We start from the raw sequence: 19158 nt of genomic DNA on the forward strand, positions 1-19158 counted from the left end.
TTTACATAACATACAATTAATAGTTATAAAGTGTACAGTTTGGTGGCATGTAGTGTGTGCATAAAACTGCATCCATCATCTTTCTAGTTTCAAGACTTTTGTCACCTTAGAGCAACACCCCATTCCTCCCTCCTCTAATGCTTTCTGTCTCTATGGATTTGCTTATTTAGCATATAAAAGAATCATGACTTTTTGTGACAGGATTCTTGGTGTAATGTTTTTGAGATTCTTTGAAGTTGTAGCATGTATTAGTACTTCCTTTTAATGGCTGAATAATATTCCTGTGGGGGGTGTATGTGCCACGATTCATCCATTGATAGACATTTGGCTTATTTCCTTTTGACTATTATGAATTGTAATGCTGCTATAAACATTTTTGTATGGACATATTCTTTAATTTTTCACCTAGGAATGGGATTGCTGATGTTAGTTTTTTGATAGTTTCTCATATCTCACTTGCTAATTTCCTTTTGATAGGCACTTAGTTTTGTTTCACATTTCTCCATATGTTAATTCTAGTATCTAAAATATTTTGGGGGTACTGATGATTTTATGTCTCTTCTTCATTGAGGCTTGTTTTCATTTGTGTGTGCTTTTCTTTGATTGCAAGTTTATATTTGATCTTAAGAGCCTAAATTAGAGATTCTTAGCACCAGAGAAAAATTTATTATGCTTTTGCAAGGTGCCAGGTTATGCCACTGACTTGGGAACATTTTAGCTCCTTTCCAGCATGTATATTTTTAGACTAGATCAGACACTTGCCAGCCTGAAGTAGCAGTTTCTGGTTTAGCACTCTATAAACAGCAACTCTTGCTTTTGCCCCAAGGCTTTCTGATCAATCTCAGAGCTGATAATGGCCTGCAGGATAACACTATTTTTTTCACATGTGTTTATTGCCTTCTGTTCCTACTCTTGTGTCAGTGCAGTTGTTTTTATTTATTTATTTATTTATTTATTTATTTTAAGAAATAGGGTCTCACTGTGTTGCCCAGGCTGGAGTATAGGGTCTGTTTTCAGGCATGATCATAGTGCTGCAGTCCCAAAGTCCTAGGCTCCAGTGATCCCTCCACTTCAGCCTTCTGAGTAACTTGGACTACAAGCATGCACTATCATGCTTCATTTCACTTTTTTGTTAATTTTTGAGATTGCTAGGCACCCAACAAAAAGGAACATTGTGTTAAATTGCTTTATCTAGGGTCTAGATATTTTGGGGCGGGAGGTCCCTTTTGACTAGCCCGAGGAGTAGATGAGATCTTTGAAGATCTTGCACAGTTTCCTGTGGGTAAAAAGTGTACATTTAGAAACTAGTAAGTTTTTTTCTTAAGGAAATTTGGACTGGGAGTAAGTACTTCAAGGACAATCCACTTAAAAAATGTAAACTTAAAATACTGCTATTCTTCTCTTCATGGACGTTCATTGTGTAGGTTTTGTTGTTGTTATCTATTCTCTGGAAGCAAAAGGATTAAATCTAAATCACGTATGCCATAAATTTCTATTACGGCTTCACTTTATATTGAAAAGATTCAATAAAAATTTGAATCTAGCCCTTGTTTAGACTTTCCTATTGAGATGTAAATTTAGAGGAACAATAACAGCTAATATTTACAGACTACTTATATGTCCTGGGACTGTTCTAAGTATGTTTTCATGTTTAATTCTCATAAATGCTCTATGAAGTAGTTGTGTTTCACTGTAGTAAATGAGAACTTTAGAAGTAGCATGTAATTGTAGATTTAAATGGATTATTCCAACTGGTTTTCTTAATTTTGAGAAAAACGGAATACTAATTGACTGATTTTAGTAACTTATGCTGGTATCATTTTCTAGTTTTACTTATACCCCATTTATTAGCCATTTTAGGGAAATATATCCTATATAGAAAGATTTTTTTTTTTGAGACAGAATCTCAGTATGTTGCCCTTGGTAGAGTGCCGTGGCGTCATAACTCACTCCAACCTCAAGCACCTAAGTTCAGGTGATCCTCTTGTCTTAGGCTCCCAAGTTGCTGGGACCACAACGCCCAGCTGTTTTTAGAGGAATAGGGTCTCACTTTTGCTCAGGCTGGTCTCAAACTCCCGAGCTCAAACAGTCCACATATCTTGGGCTTCCAGAGTGCTAAGAATATAGGCATGAATCTCCACGTCCAGCCCAGAAAGAATTCTTATAAAACTGAAACTTATTCTTTTATACCCAAAATATATTTTGTTGCACCATATATTTTTTACAGTTTTAACAGCATTACTGATTGTGTTTTATATATCATAAAATTCACCTGTTTCAAGTGTACAGCTTAAATGATTTAGTAACTAAAGTGAGGGATTCAAGTATCACTCAATAAAAATCCTTCTTGTCTATTTACAGCAGCAGTTCTCAACCTGTGGGTCTTGACCCACAGGAAATGTATTTAAAGGGCCGCGGCATTAGGAAGGTTGAGAACCACTGATTTACAGGAAATCTTGTTCTTTCCTTCAGTCCCAGGCAACCTCTAAACTATTCTCTATCTCTAAAAATTTGTCTTTCTGGCTCGGCGCCTGTAGCTCAGTGGTTAGGACGCTGGCCACATGGCCCAGGCCTCCTAAACAACAATGACAACTGCAACAAAAAAATAGCCACATTGTGGCGGGCGCCTGTAATCCCAGCTACTTGGGAAAGCTGAGGCAAGAGAACCCCCATCCAAGAGTTTGAGGATGCTATGAGCTGTGACGGCCACAGCATTCTACCGAGGGTGACATAGTGAGACACAGTCTCAAAAAAAAAAGTAATAATAATTAAATAAAAATAAAAATTTATCTTTTCTGGGCATTTGATAAAAATGAAATAATGAAATACATTTTTTGTGTTCAGCTTCTTTCACTTAGCATGTTCTCAAAAAGATTAATCCATGACATAGTATTTATTTATTTTTTTGAGACAGAGCCTCAAGCTGTCCCCCTGGGTAGAGTACCGTGGCATCACAGTTCACAGCAAACTTCAACTCCTGGGCTCAAGCAATTCTACTTCAGCCTCCCAAGTAGCTGGGACTGCAGGCACCTGCCACAATGCCCAGCTATTTTTTGGTTGCAGTTGTCATTGTTGTTTGGCAGGCCGGGGCGGATTCGAACCCGCCAGCTCAGGGTGTATGTGGCTGGCGCCTTAGCTGCTTGAGCCACAGGCGCAGAGCTGACATAGTATGGCTTTTTTTTTTTTTTGTAGAGACAGAGTCTCACTGTACCGCCCTTGGGTAGAGTGCCATGATGTCACACGGCTCACAGCAACCTGTAACTCTTGGGCTTATGCGATTCTCTTGCCTCAGCCTCCCAAGCAGCTGGGACTACAGGCACCCGCCACAACACCTGGCTATTTTTTTGTTGCAGTTCGGCCAGGGCTGGGTTTGAACCCACCACCCTCGACATATGGGGCCGACACCCTACTCACTGAGCCACAGGCGCCACCCTATCAACATAGTATGTTTTAATAGTTCTTTTTTATTGCCAAATAGTTTTCCTTTGCATAGATATACCACATTTTATTGTCCATTTCCTATACCATTTTAAAAATGTATTATTTCAGGCGGCGCCTGTGGCTCAAGGAGTAGGGTGCCGGTCCCATATGCCGGAGGTGGTGGGTTCAAACCTAGCCCCGGCCAAAAACCAAAAAAAAAAAAAAAAAATGTATTATTTCTAGGCTGAATCAGACATTTGCCAACCTTGCTAGGTATGATACCGTGGCCAAGGCACAATGTCTTTTTAATGCATTAATCCACTAAATATTCTCTGATGTTATATAGTAAAGATTTTACCGTTTGAAACTACGACTATATTCAGGTACTATTGTTCTGTTATGAAATGAACCTAGACTATTGAATTTGCATTCTTGTTTCTGCATGTTACCATTTTTCCTTCTCTGTTTACCATCTGTACTGCTGTTAGTGTGCCTGTTGCTATCAGCATCCCTCTACCACTCTTGGAGGAAAAAAAGACCCTGGCTGAATTCTAGGAATATTTTCTATTAGTGAAGTTGGAAGAAAATAGAAACATGGTGGATTTCATTTTGGCCACTTTGAAATGCATTTGTGCCTTTCCTGTACTTCAAACTATTTTTCAGATTTCTTTTTTATGAGGTATTTGGGATATGAAAAATGACTAAAACACTAGGTTCAAATTAGTCAAACATATATTTCAAAAAAGGCAGAAGTGCGAGTGCATAAGTAATATACTTTTACAAATTAACACCTCTTACACTAAGCATTTACACAAAATTTTGGTAAATCTTATTTCAATTCCGTGAACATTTATCACATTGTCCCTTTAAAGTCATGTTGGAATTTAAGTTGCAGTGTCTTTGTTAAAAAGATTTAATAAGACTTTGCTTACATAGTATGTTTAGGAAAAAAGGTTGAAAGCTACTCTCTTGAAACTCATTTCCTGTTTAAACTTTGATGTTAAAGGTGCTTCTCAGAATGAAGATGGCTCCAGACCCAAGGATGAAACAAGGTAAGAGTTTACTGATTGCTTACCACAGAATGCAGAATGATACAAAGGAGATTTGATAGTTTCATTTTAGTCAAAACTTTAAGTTCAGATTGATACAATAAGAATAAATTAGTGTGAAAACAATTTAGAACTTAAGTGTGAAAGATTAAACACTCTGTAGCTATCTATAGTAGTCCAGAGATAACCAAATTCTGATATTTTAGCTTGTAGAAATTAAATATATCAGGTTGATATTATCATATATATCAGATGGCTTATGCCTATAATCTCAGGATTTTGGGAGGCTAAGGTGGGAGGATTGCTTGAGCCTAGGAATTCAGGACCTCTGTCTCTACAAAAAATTAAAAAATTGCCCAGACCTGGTGGTATCACTTGTAGTCCCAGCTGTTCAAGAGGATTACTTGAATTGGAGATTGCAGTGAGCTATGATCATGCCACTTCACCCCAGCTTGGGAGACAGAGCAAGACCCTGTTTCCAAAAAAAGTGAATGTGTCAGCACTTTTGGGTGCCTGTCTTTAGGTTTGGGCCTAAAAACGATTCAAAGCTTTGGGTTACGCTAATCAAAATAACAAACTTTGTGTATTGTTTATCCTGGAAACTAGTAATATATAAAATTAAGAAAAGAGATAATTATACTCTTAAACCAGTAAGTGACATGTCTTAGCTACAGAGTGCAGTGGTAAAAAAATTCCATAGATTTTCCTAAAGTGAGTAAGTAACAGGTAGGAAGGTTCTGTGAACTGTATGAGTAGTCAGAAGTGCAGAAGAACCAGAAAAGCAGTGTCACAGAATTCAAGGGAAAATTAAAGACAACTTATTAAGATCTTCTGGAAAATCAAAGTTATTATTTATTTATTATTATTATTATTTTTTTTTTTTAAGAGACAGCGTCTCACTTTATCACCTCGGTAGAGCACTGTGACATCACAGCTCACAGCAACCTCTTAACTCCTGGGCTTAGGTGATTCTTTGCTTCAGTCTCCTGAGTAGCTGGCACTACAGGCGCCTGCCATAAGGCCCAGCTATTTTTGTTGCAGTTTGGGTGGACTGGGTTCAAACCCTGCACTCGGTATATGGGGCCAGTGCCCTACTCACAGCCACTCTGTGAACCACAGCCGCCCAGAATCAAAGTTTATGAAACTATGTGTCTTACCTAATGGAAATCTACCTTTACAGAGTCACTTCCTATGAGACAGAATCATCTCCTATACTAATTTCACAAGAAGTAGAATATTAAGGAGTTGTGACTTTTTGCCCAAAGAATAACTTTTATTTTTCACCATGATTAAAAGCAACAGGCCTGGTGTGGTGGCACTCTGGGAGGCCGAGGAAGGTGGATTACCTGAGCTCACAGGTTCAAGACTAGCCTGAGCAAGAGTGAGACCTCATCTCTAAAAATAGCCGGCCATTGTGGCAGGTGCCTGTAGTCCCAGCTACTTGGGAGGCTGAGGGAAGAGAATCACTTTAGCCCAAGAGTTTGAGGTTGGTGTGAGCTATGATAGCACAGCACTCTTGACGGGGGCAACAAAGTGAGACTCTGTCTCAAAAAAAAAGCAACAGAAAGGTTTTTAAAATTATATAAACATCTTAGTAGGCTGAAGAAAACTTACTATGCCTCTTTATGCCATTTTTTAGTATTGTTTAATAGAAGATTTCTTGAATTCCTGAAATATCCCCCATAAAATGTTTCATTATAATATTTCAGTTTGATTTGGTCAGTTAACTAACTCCTCTTGCATAATAAACCTGTATCTGCATTATTAAATGGGAATGTGATAGAATTTATTTATTTATTTATTTATTGAAGCAGAGTTTTACTTTGTTGCCATGCTACCATAGTTCACAGCAACGTCAAACTCTCAGGCTAAAGCTGTTCTCTTGGCTTAGCCTCCCAAGTAGCTGGGGCTGCAGGTGCCCCACCACAACACCTGGCTGGTTTTTTTCTGTTTTTAGTAGAGATGGGGGTCTCACTCTTGGTCAGGCTGGTCTCAAACTTATGAGCTCAAAGCAATTTACCCACCTCAGCCTTCCAGAGAGCTAGGATTATGGACAGGAAACACCATGCCTGGCCAAATTTATATGTTCCTTAAAAGGTTCTGTTAAGCTACTGTTGCGTATTTGTTTTTTTGCAAGTCTCTTTCTTAAAATACTTTTATGAAATGACCGATACTCTGGACATATATAAATTTCTTGCAAAGGCATTGCTAGAGCCCCTGCTTCATGACATTTATTTAATCAAGGTTGTATATTTTCCTATGTGAATTATTGTCACGTGGGGAACAGTATCTTCTAAGTTTCTGAGACTGCCTGACAAATATTTGAGTTTATCTTTTGTGTTAAACATGAATTCTTGTGTATGTGTTTATATTAAGGAGTACACACTTCTGAGATGATGGGTTCTCTAAGCATTTCACCATAAACTGTCAAAACTTACTATACAATAATGTGTAGTAATCATGGCTGTGACTGTCTTTTCCTCTTTGTTTTTGTTGGCAGATTTCATAACTATAAAATACAGTGCAACAAGCAGGGGGTCCAGTGAGCCCCATAATATATTTTTTTTTTAGAATCTCACTATGTTGCCCTCGGTTCAGTGCCGTGGCATCACAGCTCACAACAACCTCAAACTCTTGGGCTTAAGTGATTCTCTTGCCTCAGCCTCCCAAGTAGCTGGGACTACAGGCACCCACCACAATGCCTGGCTATTTTTTGGTTGTAGTTGTCATTGTTGTTTGGCAGGCCCAAACCTGCCAGCTCTGGTGTATGTGGCTGGCACCTTAGCCGCTGAGCTACAGGTGCTAAGCCAAGCTGCATGATTTTGTGAGGATTTTTTTTCCTTATCCTTGGTGTTGGATATCACAATAAGTATACACAAACTTTCTTTTTTTGTGCTAAATGGCTTTTGTTTGTGTTTGTGTATTTAATGTGTGGCCCAAGACAGTTTTTCTCCTTCCAATATGCAGCAGAGAAGAAAACAGGTTGGATACCCCTGATAATGAACAAGGACCCCCCCCACTCCCACTCCAGTAGTAGTTATTACTAAGCATACTTAGGTTATTATACCTGTATTTCCTAATTCTAGCATTATCCATATCATGAATGTAGTTTTGTTGATTTGCTTTCTCCATAATATGTCTGAATGCTCTATATGTCTGTCATTTTTATGAAGTACCAAGATAATTGGTGCCTACTGGTCCAAGATTTTGTGCTAATTGCTTTTCGAAGCTAATGGTGATGGTGGTGGTTTCACTGATAATTGTGTTTCATATATAGATTTCTAAATTAGTTTTCAAATCTACTTCTAGTTTTAGCTTCACACCTTATTAAAAGTACTTAAACTAGGTTTGGCGCCTGTGGCTCAAGCCACTAAGGCGCCAGCCACATACACCTGAGCTGGCAGGTTCGAATCCAACCTGGGCCTGCCAAACAACAATGATGGCTGCAATCAAAAAAATAGCCGGGCGTTGTGGCGGGTGCCTGTAGTTACAGCTACTTGGGAGGCGGAGACAGGAGACTCGCTTGAGCCCAGGAGTTTGAGGTTGCTGTGAGCTATGATGCCATAGCACTCTAACCAGGGCGACAGCTTTAGGCTCTGTCTCAAAAAAAAAAAGTACTTAAACTGGGGCGGCTCCTGTGGCTCAGTCGGTGGGGCGCTGGCCCCATATGCCGAGGGTGGCGGGTTCAGACCCTGCCCCGGCTGAACTGCAACCAAAAAACAGCTGAGCATTGTGGCGGGCGCCTGTAGTCCCAGCTACTCGGGGAGGCTGAGGCAAGAGAATCGCTTAAGCCCAGGAGTTGGAGGTTGCTGTGAGCTGTGTGATGCCATGGCACTCTACCGAGGGCCATAAAGTGAGACTCTGTCTCTACAAAAAAAAAAAAAAAAAAAAGTACTTATAAAAGAACTAAAATCAACCACCAGTGCTATTTAACATGACCATGCTTCTCATACTTGATAGAACACATCAGAATCACTTTGACATCTTGTTGAAGATTACTAAGTCCTAGCTACAGGATTTATAAGGTTTAGGATGGGGCTCAAGATGTGCATTTCTAGCAAGTTTTTAGGTGATGCTGATACTGTTACACCTATAATTTGAGAATTGCTATGGTTAGACACATTTTCTCACATTATAACAAACTATTTTGGAAAATATTTTCAGTTACATAACAATTCTGTTTCTTGAATGTCTAAACTTGTGGTACTTGCTTGAAATGTTACTCCATCTTAATCTTATACCATTTTACTTCAGAACTAGTTTGAATCTTGTCTTTCTTTTTTTTAAGAGACAGAGACTTACTCTGTCGCCCTGGGTAGAGTGCCCTGGTGTCATAGCTCAGAACAACCTCAAACTCTTGTGCTCAAACTATCCTCTTGCCTCTGCCTCCTGAGTAGCTGGGATGGGATCTTGCTCTTGTTCAGGTTGGGCTTGGACTTGTGAGCTCAAGCAGTCCACCCGCCTTGGCCTCCCAGATCTTGTTTCTTTCTTGAACAGTTTTTATTTTTAAATAATACATGATTATTTTAAAAGATATAAAGTAGTATATCAAATAAAATATATTAAGGCTCCATGGAGAGAAAAACATTTGACCTAAGTCCTTAAAAATATAATTTGGACATGCATATCTTTGAGGAATTGAAGGGAGGAAAGAATTCTAAGTAGAATGAAGAAAAAGTCATGGAAGTGGGAAAGAGCGCAGGGTGTTTCATAGGAAATCTTTAGTCAGAATGTTTGGCTAAAAGCTTTAGTCTCTGAAAAGGAGAAATGGCAGATGGTGAATTGAGTAGACTCAATCAGTTAGTATTTATTGCCTCTAATGTGCTAGGAACTGTGCTGAGCATGTTTCTTGCTCTTTTTAGTTTATCCTTAAACATTTATAAGAGGTAAGTACAATTGTATCATTTCTATAGGTGATGAAAAAACTGAGGCTTAGAAAGGGAAAGAAACATGCCAGAGTTAATAGTTTAAGTGGGCACAGATGAACCTAGGATTGCTTTACATTCAGAGCCTGGACTCATAACTGTTATGCTTTACTGTCTTCTGAAGTTGAAAGAATATCATATAAGTAGCTTAACCATCAGTAAATGTTAGTTATTTTTAGTATTGGATAGGTTAGGGCCAGATGGAAATCTTGGCTTACAAGTAAAGGCTTATGTAATAGATTTTCCTTTTTAACGAAAAGTTATGTCTTTTAAAATATTTGAATAGGGTGTGCTGAGAACAGCATAAGAAAAATTATTTTGTCAGTGATCATAGTTTGCATTATGTGGTAGTGAGTCAAGATTGGAAGAAGAGCTGTATGGGAAGTTGTTGCAGCAATCCACTGAGAGGTAACAAAGGCTGGAACTGTGGGGCAGTGATTATGGAAGAGTAGAAGGGGAATATGAAAGTGGGATCAGTGGGACTTAGATCTCAAATATCAAAAGGCACAGAGGAAAAAAGTTAAATTTCCTAGGAAGGATAGCAGTATCACCCATAACCAAAATGTAGAAGGGAGGGAGAATTTAGGAGTATGGGGCCTTTTCAGATGGGAGAGTTATGCTGCATCTCCGATGATATTTTGGTATCAGAGGACCAGAGTGAGACAAACAGAGATTCTGATTGGGGATCACGCTCAGAGATAACCTTTGAAATCATAGCATTTCAGTTCCTAGGGGAAAATCTGTGGCGAAGGAAAAGGAGGACAAGAACAAAACCACAAGGATCTATATTTAGTGGATGGGAGGAAGAGAATAAACGAAAGAAGGGATGATTAGAAGTGGGAGTACCAGATTACAAAAGCAATATGAAAGAAGTTAGAAGAATGTTTTTTGAAGGTGGGATATTGAAAACTGTCAAATGCTTCAGAGGAGAAGGAGCTCTTAGATATTAGTAGGCTGGCTGTTTGGAAGAAGAAAAGTCAGTGCTATAGCTTTTCCCAAGATCAGAGTACATACATTCCAAGTTGATTTTTAAATTGATTTCAAAAAGTGAAACTATAAAACCTTTTGAAGAAAATATGAATGGCTAATTCATTGCTGAGTAAACTTAATTATATAGAAATAAACTTATATATTGACAAACAAAAGCAAAGGAAATATTTAACCAATATAACATAACAGATGGTGAGTATCCTCAGATTACAGACTGCTCTTGTAAGGAAAACTCTTCTCCTCTGATAGAAAAATATATATAGTTCATGAAAAAAGAAACTCAAATAGCCTGTAATTATATGAAATATTGTTCAACTTCATTAAAGAAAATAGCATTAACATTTTTATTTACTAACTTGACAAAAAAAAAAATTTTTTTTTTTTTTTTTTTTTTTTGAGACAGTTTCACTTTTCACCCTTGGTAGAGTGCTTGTGGCATCATAGCTCACAGCAACCTCAAACTCTTGGGATTAAGCGGTTCTCTTGCCTCAGCCTCCCAAGTAAATGGGACTACAGGCTCCTGCCACATGCCTGGCTATTTTCTGTTGCAGTTGTCATTGTTGTTTAGCTGGCCCAGGCCAAGTTCGAACCCACCAGCTTTGGTGTATGTGGCTGACGCTGTAACCGTTGTGCTATGGGGGGTGCTGAGCCAAACAAAGTAATTTCTTAAAATAGTATGGAGAGGCAACACACAGGATGAGTTTAGAAACCTCAGTTAGTGGAAGGAGAGCAGTGTCAAAGTGGAGTATCCTGCATTCTGACCATATTCTTGGATGCTTTGGCCTTTTTGTAGGTAGTCAACACTAATTAGGAGTTCTGGGAGTTATATAGGATTCTACCCAAAGGCATTTTATGTGTTTGATAGGCTGACCTAACGTTAGGTAACTTTTTCAAGCTATTAAAACCAAAGACAAAGTTTTTGTCTTCCTGCTGTTTTTTTGTTTTTTGTTTTTTGTTTTTTGAGACAGAGCCTCAAGCTGTCACCCTGGGAAGAGTGCCGTGGCATCTTAGCTCACAGAAACCTCCAACTCCTGGGCTTAAGCGATTCTCTTGCCTCAGCCTCCCAAGTAGCTGGGACTACAGGCGCCCACCACAACGCCGGGCTATTTTTTTGGTTACAGCCGTCATTGTTGTTTGGCAGGCCCCGGGCTGGATTCAAACCCATCAGCTCAGGTGTGTGTGGCTGGCGCCTTAGCCACTTGAGCCACAGGCACCAAGCCTGCTGGTTTTTTTTTTGAGACAGAGTCTCACTTTGTGGCTCTGGGCTGGAGTGCTGTGGCGTCGTTGTAGCTCACAGCAACCTCAAACTCAAACTCCTGGGCTCAAGCCATCCTGTTGTCTAAGTCTCCAAAGGAGCCGATACTATAGGCACCCACCACAGTGCTCAGATAGTTTTCCTACTTTTTATATTTATTATTTTTTTCTTTTCTTTTTTTTTTTTGAGACAGAGTCTTACTTTGTTGCCCTTGGTAGAGTGAGGTGGCGTCATAGCTCACAGCAACCTCAAACTCTTGGGCTCAAACGATTCTCTCGCCTCAGCCTCTCAAGTAGCTTGAACTGCAGACACCCACCACATTCTTCGCTATTTTTAGTCTCACTCTTGCTCAGGCTGGTATCAGACCCGTGAACTCAGGAAATCCATCCACCTCGGCCTCCCAGAGTGCTCGGATTACAGGTGTGAGCCACCTCGCTCGGCCTTATTTTTTATTTTTTGAGACCAAGTCTCCACTCTTGTCACCGGGGTAGAGTGCCAGGGCGTCATAACTCACAGCAGCCTCAAATTCGCGGGTTCAAGCAATTCTTTTGCCTGAGCCTCCTGACTAGTTTTTATATTTTTACTAGAGACAGGGTGCCACTCTTTCAGGCCGGTCTCAAACTCCTGACCTCAAGCATTCTACCCATTTTGACCTCCTAAAGTGCTAAGATTACAGGTGTGAACCACCATACCCAGCCTTTTTCTTAAATTCAAAAAGCATTTATTAATTTTCTCTTTCCCTTTCTTTTCCCCCTTTCTGTTATGTAGAGTGAACACAAATGGGTCAGATGATCCTGAGGATGCAGGAGCTGGTGAAAATAGGAGGATTAATGGGAATAATTCTCCATCACTCTCAAATGGCGGTTTTAAACCTTCCAGGCCTCCGAGACCTTCACGACCACCTCCACCTACCCCACGTAGACCAGGTGTGTATCCCAGTCCTCAGTACTGTGATTGTAAAAATATTCTGTTTGGGAATTGATGCTCAGGTAAATGTTAGGAGATATTTGTAGGTCAGTTTTTTGGCTGTATTTTTACAGTTGAGATTTTGACCAATGGCAATCTTTCTGTGAGTAACCAAGAAGTTTCCATAAGTTTTATTTCCAATATGAAGTTAATGAGGCAGTATTCTATTGAGAATGAAAATTGTGCAATCACTATATAAAGTATAGATGGTACAGTTAAAATTGCAAGTTTCTTAATATGGTTTGTAAATTTGTGAAATAGCATATTGGATAGCCGGGGATTGAATTGCTTGTTACCAGTCTATTCCTCAAAAAGATAATTAGTAAATGCTAAATAACCTGATAGTGCTAAGTGATTCCGATTTTAAAGCAAAAATTACAAAACAAATGAGCACATTTTATGCATAAACATGTGAACACGTGTAGGTAGAGTATCTGTTTTTCTAATTAGCCAGAATAAATCTTTCATTTCTTTCTGATGGTGTGTGGGCAGAGAGTGCAAAGTAATTTCTCTCTGATGGCGTGTGGGCAGAGAGTGCAAAGTAATTAAACCAAGTATTAGAAAAGTAAGTCACCGTACACAAATCATTTCATTAAATGAGTTTGTATTCAATTATACATCTTTCCCTTCTTCTGTAAAGGATTTTGTTAGCAATGTATTCCATGTCTTTAAGACTGTATACCTCTGTGTTACAATATTATTGACTTCCTCTAGGAATTGTTTTGTCAATTCGTATTTCTTTTCATAAAGATGAAGTATCAATAATAACTAGTATCAATCAATATCATTAGCATTAGTATTGTAGCATCAATAACTATTTGTAAGACTTATTGCTTAGGCTGGGTGTGGTACCTCACACCTATAGTCCTAGCACTCTGGGAGGCTAAGGCACGTGGATTGCTTGAGCTCAGGAGTTCAAGACCAGCCTGAGCAAGACGGTAGACCCCATCTCTAAAAAAATAGCCAGGTGTTGTGGTAAGTGCTTGTAGCTACTCGGGAGGCTGAGCCTAAGAGTTTGAGGTTTCTGTGAGCTAAGATGCCACTGAACTCTACAGAGGGTGACCAAGTGAGACTGTCTCAAAAAAAAAAGAAAAATTGGTTTCTAAACAGCAGGGTCTCATAGGAAAGCAATTTTAAGAATTTGGAAAATAACTAAATGAACTTAAAATACCAAGGAATATTAATGCTTTCTTCTTTTTTGCAGTTTTTGGCTGGGGCGGGGCTTGAACCCGCCACCTCTGGCATATGGGGCCGGCATCTTACTCCTTTGAGCCACAGGTGCCACCCTAATGCTTTCTTATTCTAAAAGTTTTATTTCCTATCAGAATCTGCATATGCTTTGTAATTAATAAATGAAGCATAGGGGTAGATAGGACCTAAGTGGGAACATTGACTGTTTCCCATTATTTATTTCCTTTAAGTAAACTTTGAACTGTATACCTGTATCTTAAGCTTTATTTGTGTCACCTGCCTTATTTAAAGTTAAAATTCTATCTTGAATTTAGATTTCAGAAAATAAAAAATTTTTTCCCCATTTTTCCCTACATCATTTATAGCTTCTGTTAATGGATCACCATCAGCCACTTCTGAAAGTGATGGATCTAGTACAGGGCCTCTACCACCGACAAATACAAATACATCTGAAGGAGCAACATCTGGATTAATAATTCCTCTTACGATATCTGGAGGCTCAGGCCCTAGGCCATTGAATCCTGTAACTCAAGCTCCCCTACCACCTGGGTGAGTTAACTTTTTTGACTAACATTTGTTTTCTTTATGCTTCTACATATACTCAGTAAGGAAAAAATGCTAAACTCCATTCTTTGAAAAATTGTCTTCAAGCCATTGTAACTGATTTTCTAGGGACTGGAGTCAAAATAAAGAAAGCACCTTATTTGAAATTTCTCCCCTCATTTCCAGGGTTAAGTGGAAGAGTATTCTTCTTCTTTTCTTTTTTTTTTTTTTTTTTTGTGGGTTTTGGCCGGGGCTGGGTTTGAACCTGCCACCTTCGGCATATGGGACCGGTGCCCTACCACTTTAAGCCACAGGTGCCGCCCTTCTTTTCTTTTTTTTTTAATTAAAGGATTCTGAAAGCTGACCAAGGCCACATAATAAAATATAATCACCTAATTTAGATTGCTTTTTGGAACGGGATGATCTGTTCAAAATTCAGGAGTTTTTTTGTTGTAATTTAGAAAACTGAGGAAATGAGGCTTGGCGCCTGTAGCTCAAGTGGCTAAGGCACCAGCCCTACATACACCAGAGCTGGTGGGTTCGAATCCAGCCCAGGCCAGCCAAACAACAATGACAATTACAACCAAAAAAAAATAGCCGGTGTTGTGGTGGGCGCCTGTAGTCCCAGCTACTTGAGAGACTGAGACAAAAGAATCACTTAAATCCAGGAGTTGGAGGTGGCTGTGAGCTATGATGCTCCGGCACTCTAGCCAGGGCGAGAGCTTGAGGCTCTGTCTCAAAAAAAGAAAAAAGAAAACTGAGGAAATGAGTACTTATAATCCCTTTTTAATCTCTGATTACTTTTAAGATTATTAGTACTCTTAAGTATAATTTTTATAAATAGAGACATTGTGGCATTCAGATTCATCCATAGCATAGTTTGAAAGTAAAAATCATTTGGCTGATAAATTAATAAACTCTTACGAAGAGAATTTTAATTACTACGCAGATTATATTACTTGTGTAGGTACGCCATTTTCTTTTTGGAATACCTACATGAGAAGCCAAATTAAAAGATTGTTTGTACAAGGGATTAGTAAAAAGGAACTTAGTACTCTTAGAAGTCATTTCTACTTCCCAGGTATGATGGTTAACTCCTATCTTCATCACTTTGAGAATAAATAACCTTACCAAGGAGAATAAAGTACTCAGATTGGCCAATCTTTAGCCTTTCTCCATTCTTCGATTTCAATTTTTCTAGCACCCAAACAAACTTGCTGTGCCATCTTTGCTCAGCTTTCATAGCATTAATTAGAGTGTTCTTTTCTACTCAAGTCCTGAGTATACCCCGAACCGATTTAGATTGATTTTGGTCACCTAAGTAGATCACCCTTGAGCCTCTTTAGAAATATAACTTACCTCCTAGAGCAGACACTTACATAGAAGAAATCTCATTAAGTGTGTGCCACCCTCAAAAGATGATATTTCTTGACTTTCTTCCTAAATTCTTTTGTATCTTCTTTATAATCTGCTGTTTTTAGCCTCAGTTAAAGGCAAACATAGGATTAAAAAGCCAAGCTTCTCAGACAAATAACCCTTTTGTGTTTAAGTTGGGAGCAGAGAGTGGACCAGCATGGACGAGTTTACTATGTAGATCATGTTGAAAAAAGAACAACGTGGGATAGACCAGAACCTCTACCTCCTGGGTAAGTGTCTAAATTAAAACAACAGATTTGTTTATTCAGAATTGTGGGTTGTATCTGTATGCTGTCTTCACTACATTTCTGCTTTTCCTCTTCCTGTCCTTTATCTACTTCGTGCAGACTAGAAAGAAGAAAGCTAGAGAATTAATTCAAAGCATTTGATGGATGATTTTTGTTTTCATTCATTTCTGACCTAAAAATTCCATAGATCTTGTTCAGGTTTTTCCTTCTGAACTGTTTACCTGGCTCAGAGGTGCAGTGTTTTAGGATTAGTTTCTTCGAGAGTAATTATTTGAGTAATAATCATAGCATATATCATATATATGCAGATAATGTTACTAGTATATAAAAAATTAATATATAATAGTGAAGTTATTATAAAATAGTTGGGGAAATAAAAGTGTGTATTAATACCTGATTTTAAGCACTTAATATTTACATGTATAATATATAAAGTAATTGAAAGAAAGATTAGTTTTTAGTCCAGAGGAAAGTCAGTAGCAAACATGGAAAAATGTTGAACATTACTAATAATCTTGATACATACCTAAAGGGTACTATTTTATGTATTAAATTAGCAGATATCAAGTGTTGAACCTGGGTTGATTCCCTGGGTTGCCACCAAAAAAATAAATAAAGTGTTGGTGAGGAATTTTACCTCATAAATTGCTCCTGGTAGTGTAAATTAGCTATACCTTTTAAAGAAGGCACATATGTCTGTGTATATAATAATGAACATACTCTTAGTAATCCTTTCTAAGATTACTAGAAATAATAATTCAAAGTAAAAAAAGTCTATTGTGGCTCAAGCGGCTAAGGTGCCAGCCACATACACCTGAGCTTGCAGGTTCGAATCTAGCCCAGGCCTGCCAAACAACAGTGACGGCTGTAACCAAAAAATAGCCAGGCGTTGTGGCGAGCGCCTGTAGTCCCAGCTACTTGGGAGGTGGAGGCAGGAGAATCGCTTGAGCCCAGGAGTTGGAGGTTGCTGTGAGTTGTGATTTCACAGCACTCTACCCAGGGTGACAGCTTGAGGCTCTGTCTCAAAAAAAAAAAAAAAAAAAAAGTTTATTGTATTAAGGGTACTTTTTTACTATTTGTGATATCAGAATATTGGAAACAACCCTTAACCATATCGAAATCATAAAGTTATTGCATCGACATTTACTTAAATATTTTATAGGTATTAAAAATGATAAGAGGGTAGTTGTATTATAGAAAAATGCTTTTGATGCTGTGAAAAGCTATGTATGTAACTTGTCACTAATAAGGTTGCAACAATAAAAAGAACATTGGAAAGAAACTGACTTAATGATTGGTTGAGCCTTATGTATGGAATATACATTGCATTTTAAGGACATCTTATGAACTTTCAAGAAACAAATTGTTATGAATGTTCTTCCTAAGTTCACCCACAAACCATTTAAAAAACATAAAAGACTTCATGTAAATCAAAAGTAGTTTCTCAAAGTAAAATCTTACATCTATGTCATATGTTTCTATTGAATTAGCTTGTTTTTTGTTTAATTTAGTTGGGAACGGCGGGTTGACAACATGGGACGTATTTATTATGTTGACCATTTCACAAGAACAACAACATGGCAGAGGCCTACATTGGAATCTGTCCGGAACTACGAACAGTGGCAGCTACAACGTAGTCAACTTCAAGGAGCCATGCAACAATTTAACCAGAGATTCATTTATGGGGTAAGCAGCAGCCTATTACATAATAAATTAATAAGAGTATTCAGTTTTTAACTCTTCCCTTTGTATGTCGTGTAAAGCACTAAAAAGAAGGTACGGGTAGGATGGCAACCCAGGTGTTGCTTTTGCTAAGTATTATGTTTAGACTTTGGAGTATTCTGTGTATGGGATCTAATCTTTCCTTCTAATTTAATAAAGTCTGGCTTCTTCTTGATGTTAATGTCAAGAATTTTAAACAAAAAAGAAGTTAGGACAACCTAAAATTCATGCACAAAGAGTAGTAAAAGTAAATGCAAGCAGTGTAAAAAGAATTAAAACAATTTTTAATTTTGGCTTGGTGCCTGTAGCACAGTGGTTACAGCGCCAGCCACATACACCGAAGTTGGTGGGTTTGAACCCAGCCCCGGCCAGCTAAACAACAATGACAACTGCAACAAAAAATGGCCGGGTGTTGTGGCGGGCACCTGTAGTCCCATTTACTTGGGAGGCTGAGGCGAGAGAATCACTTAAGCCCAAGAGTTTGAGGTTGCTGTGAGTTGTGATGCCATGGTACTCTACCAAGAGTGACATAGTCAAACTTTGTCTCAAAAAAAAAAAAAAATAAAATAAACAAACTTAAATTTAGTACTGCCTTAACTTCACCAGACCCATTTGAAAACTTGGATCTCAGAATACCTGACTCTTAAGAGGTTGTGCTGAGCCCAAGATAGAGTTGAATCACTTTTTACCATTTAATAGTAAAGTTTTGCTGGGCATAGTGGTTAACACCAGTAATCCCAGCATTTGGGGAGGCTGAAGTGGGAGGATTGCATTTTTAAAGCCTAGGAGTTGGAGACCCACCTGGGCAACATAGCAAGACCCCATCTTTATTAAAATTAGCCAGATGGTACATGCCTGTAGTCTTAGCCACTTGGGAGACTGTGACAGGAGGATCACTTGAGCCCAGGAGTTAAAGGCTGCAGTGAGCTATGATCATCATATCACTGCACTTTAGCCAGGGTAAAAGAGCAAAACCTTATCTCAAAAATGAATAAATAAATGTAATTTGGTATCCTGGGAGACTGAAGAAATCGGATTCCTTTTAGGAGTTTGCTAAACATAGTATTCTGCCTTCAGAACTATATTGATAGGAAAAGATTTCCTTTCTGGAAAACAATAGTTTAAATTTTATTTATTTTCCTTTAGAGTAATATTGCAGTAGTAGTGATGAATACAGGCAAATACATTAATGCTTTGTTTGTTGAGGAATTTTTGGTGCCAGGCTTTTTGTTTTTGGGGAGGGAGTTTTTGTTTTTTGGTGTTCTTTTAAGAGATAAGGTCTCCCTCTCTCACCCAGGCTGGAGGGCAGCGGGCTTGATCATGGCTTGCTGTAACCTCAAACTCCTGGGCTCAAACAATTCTGTCTCAATGTTCCAAGTTGCTGGAACACTTATGTGCCACCAGGCCTGGCTGTTTTTTAAAAAAAATTTGGG

The 19158-nt window shown here is 38.6% G+C and overlaps 1 protein-coding gene across 7 annotated transcripts in view; it reads left to right on the forward strand.

Annotated features, from left to right (window-relative positions):
• Positions 1-19158, forward strand: part of ITCH (itchy E3 ubiquitin protein ligase) — a 137648-nt gene that overhangs the window by 63912 nt on the left and 54578 nt on the right. For 6 of the 7 annotated variants that reach the window (XM_053574385.1, XM_053574380.1, XM_053574386.1 and 3 more), the window contains 5 exons: positions 4427-4472; positions 12408-12565; positions 14162-14345; positions 15890-15985; positions 17515-17689. In XM_053574385.1, the coding sequence (XP_053430360.1) occupies positions 4427-4472; positions 12408-12565; positions 14162-14345; positions 15890-15985; positions 17515-17689 (659 nt within the window). Of the gene's footprint in view, positions 1-4426; positions 4473-12407; positions 12566-14161; positions 14346-15889; positions 15986-17514; positions 17690-19158 lie in introns of those variants that run through there. The other variant, XM_053574387.1, reaches the window with a different exon arrangement.

The sequence above is a fragment of the Nycticebus coucang genome, chromosome 21, assembly GCF_027406575.1.
Source record: "Nycticebus coucang isolate mNycCou1 chromosome 21, mNycCou1.pri, whole genome shotgun sequence".
NCBI lineage: Eukaryota > Metazoa > Chordata > Mammalia > Primates > Lorisidae > Nycticebus > Nycticebus coucang.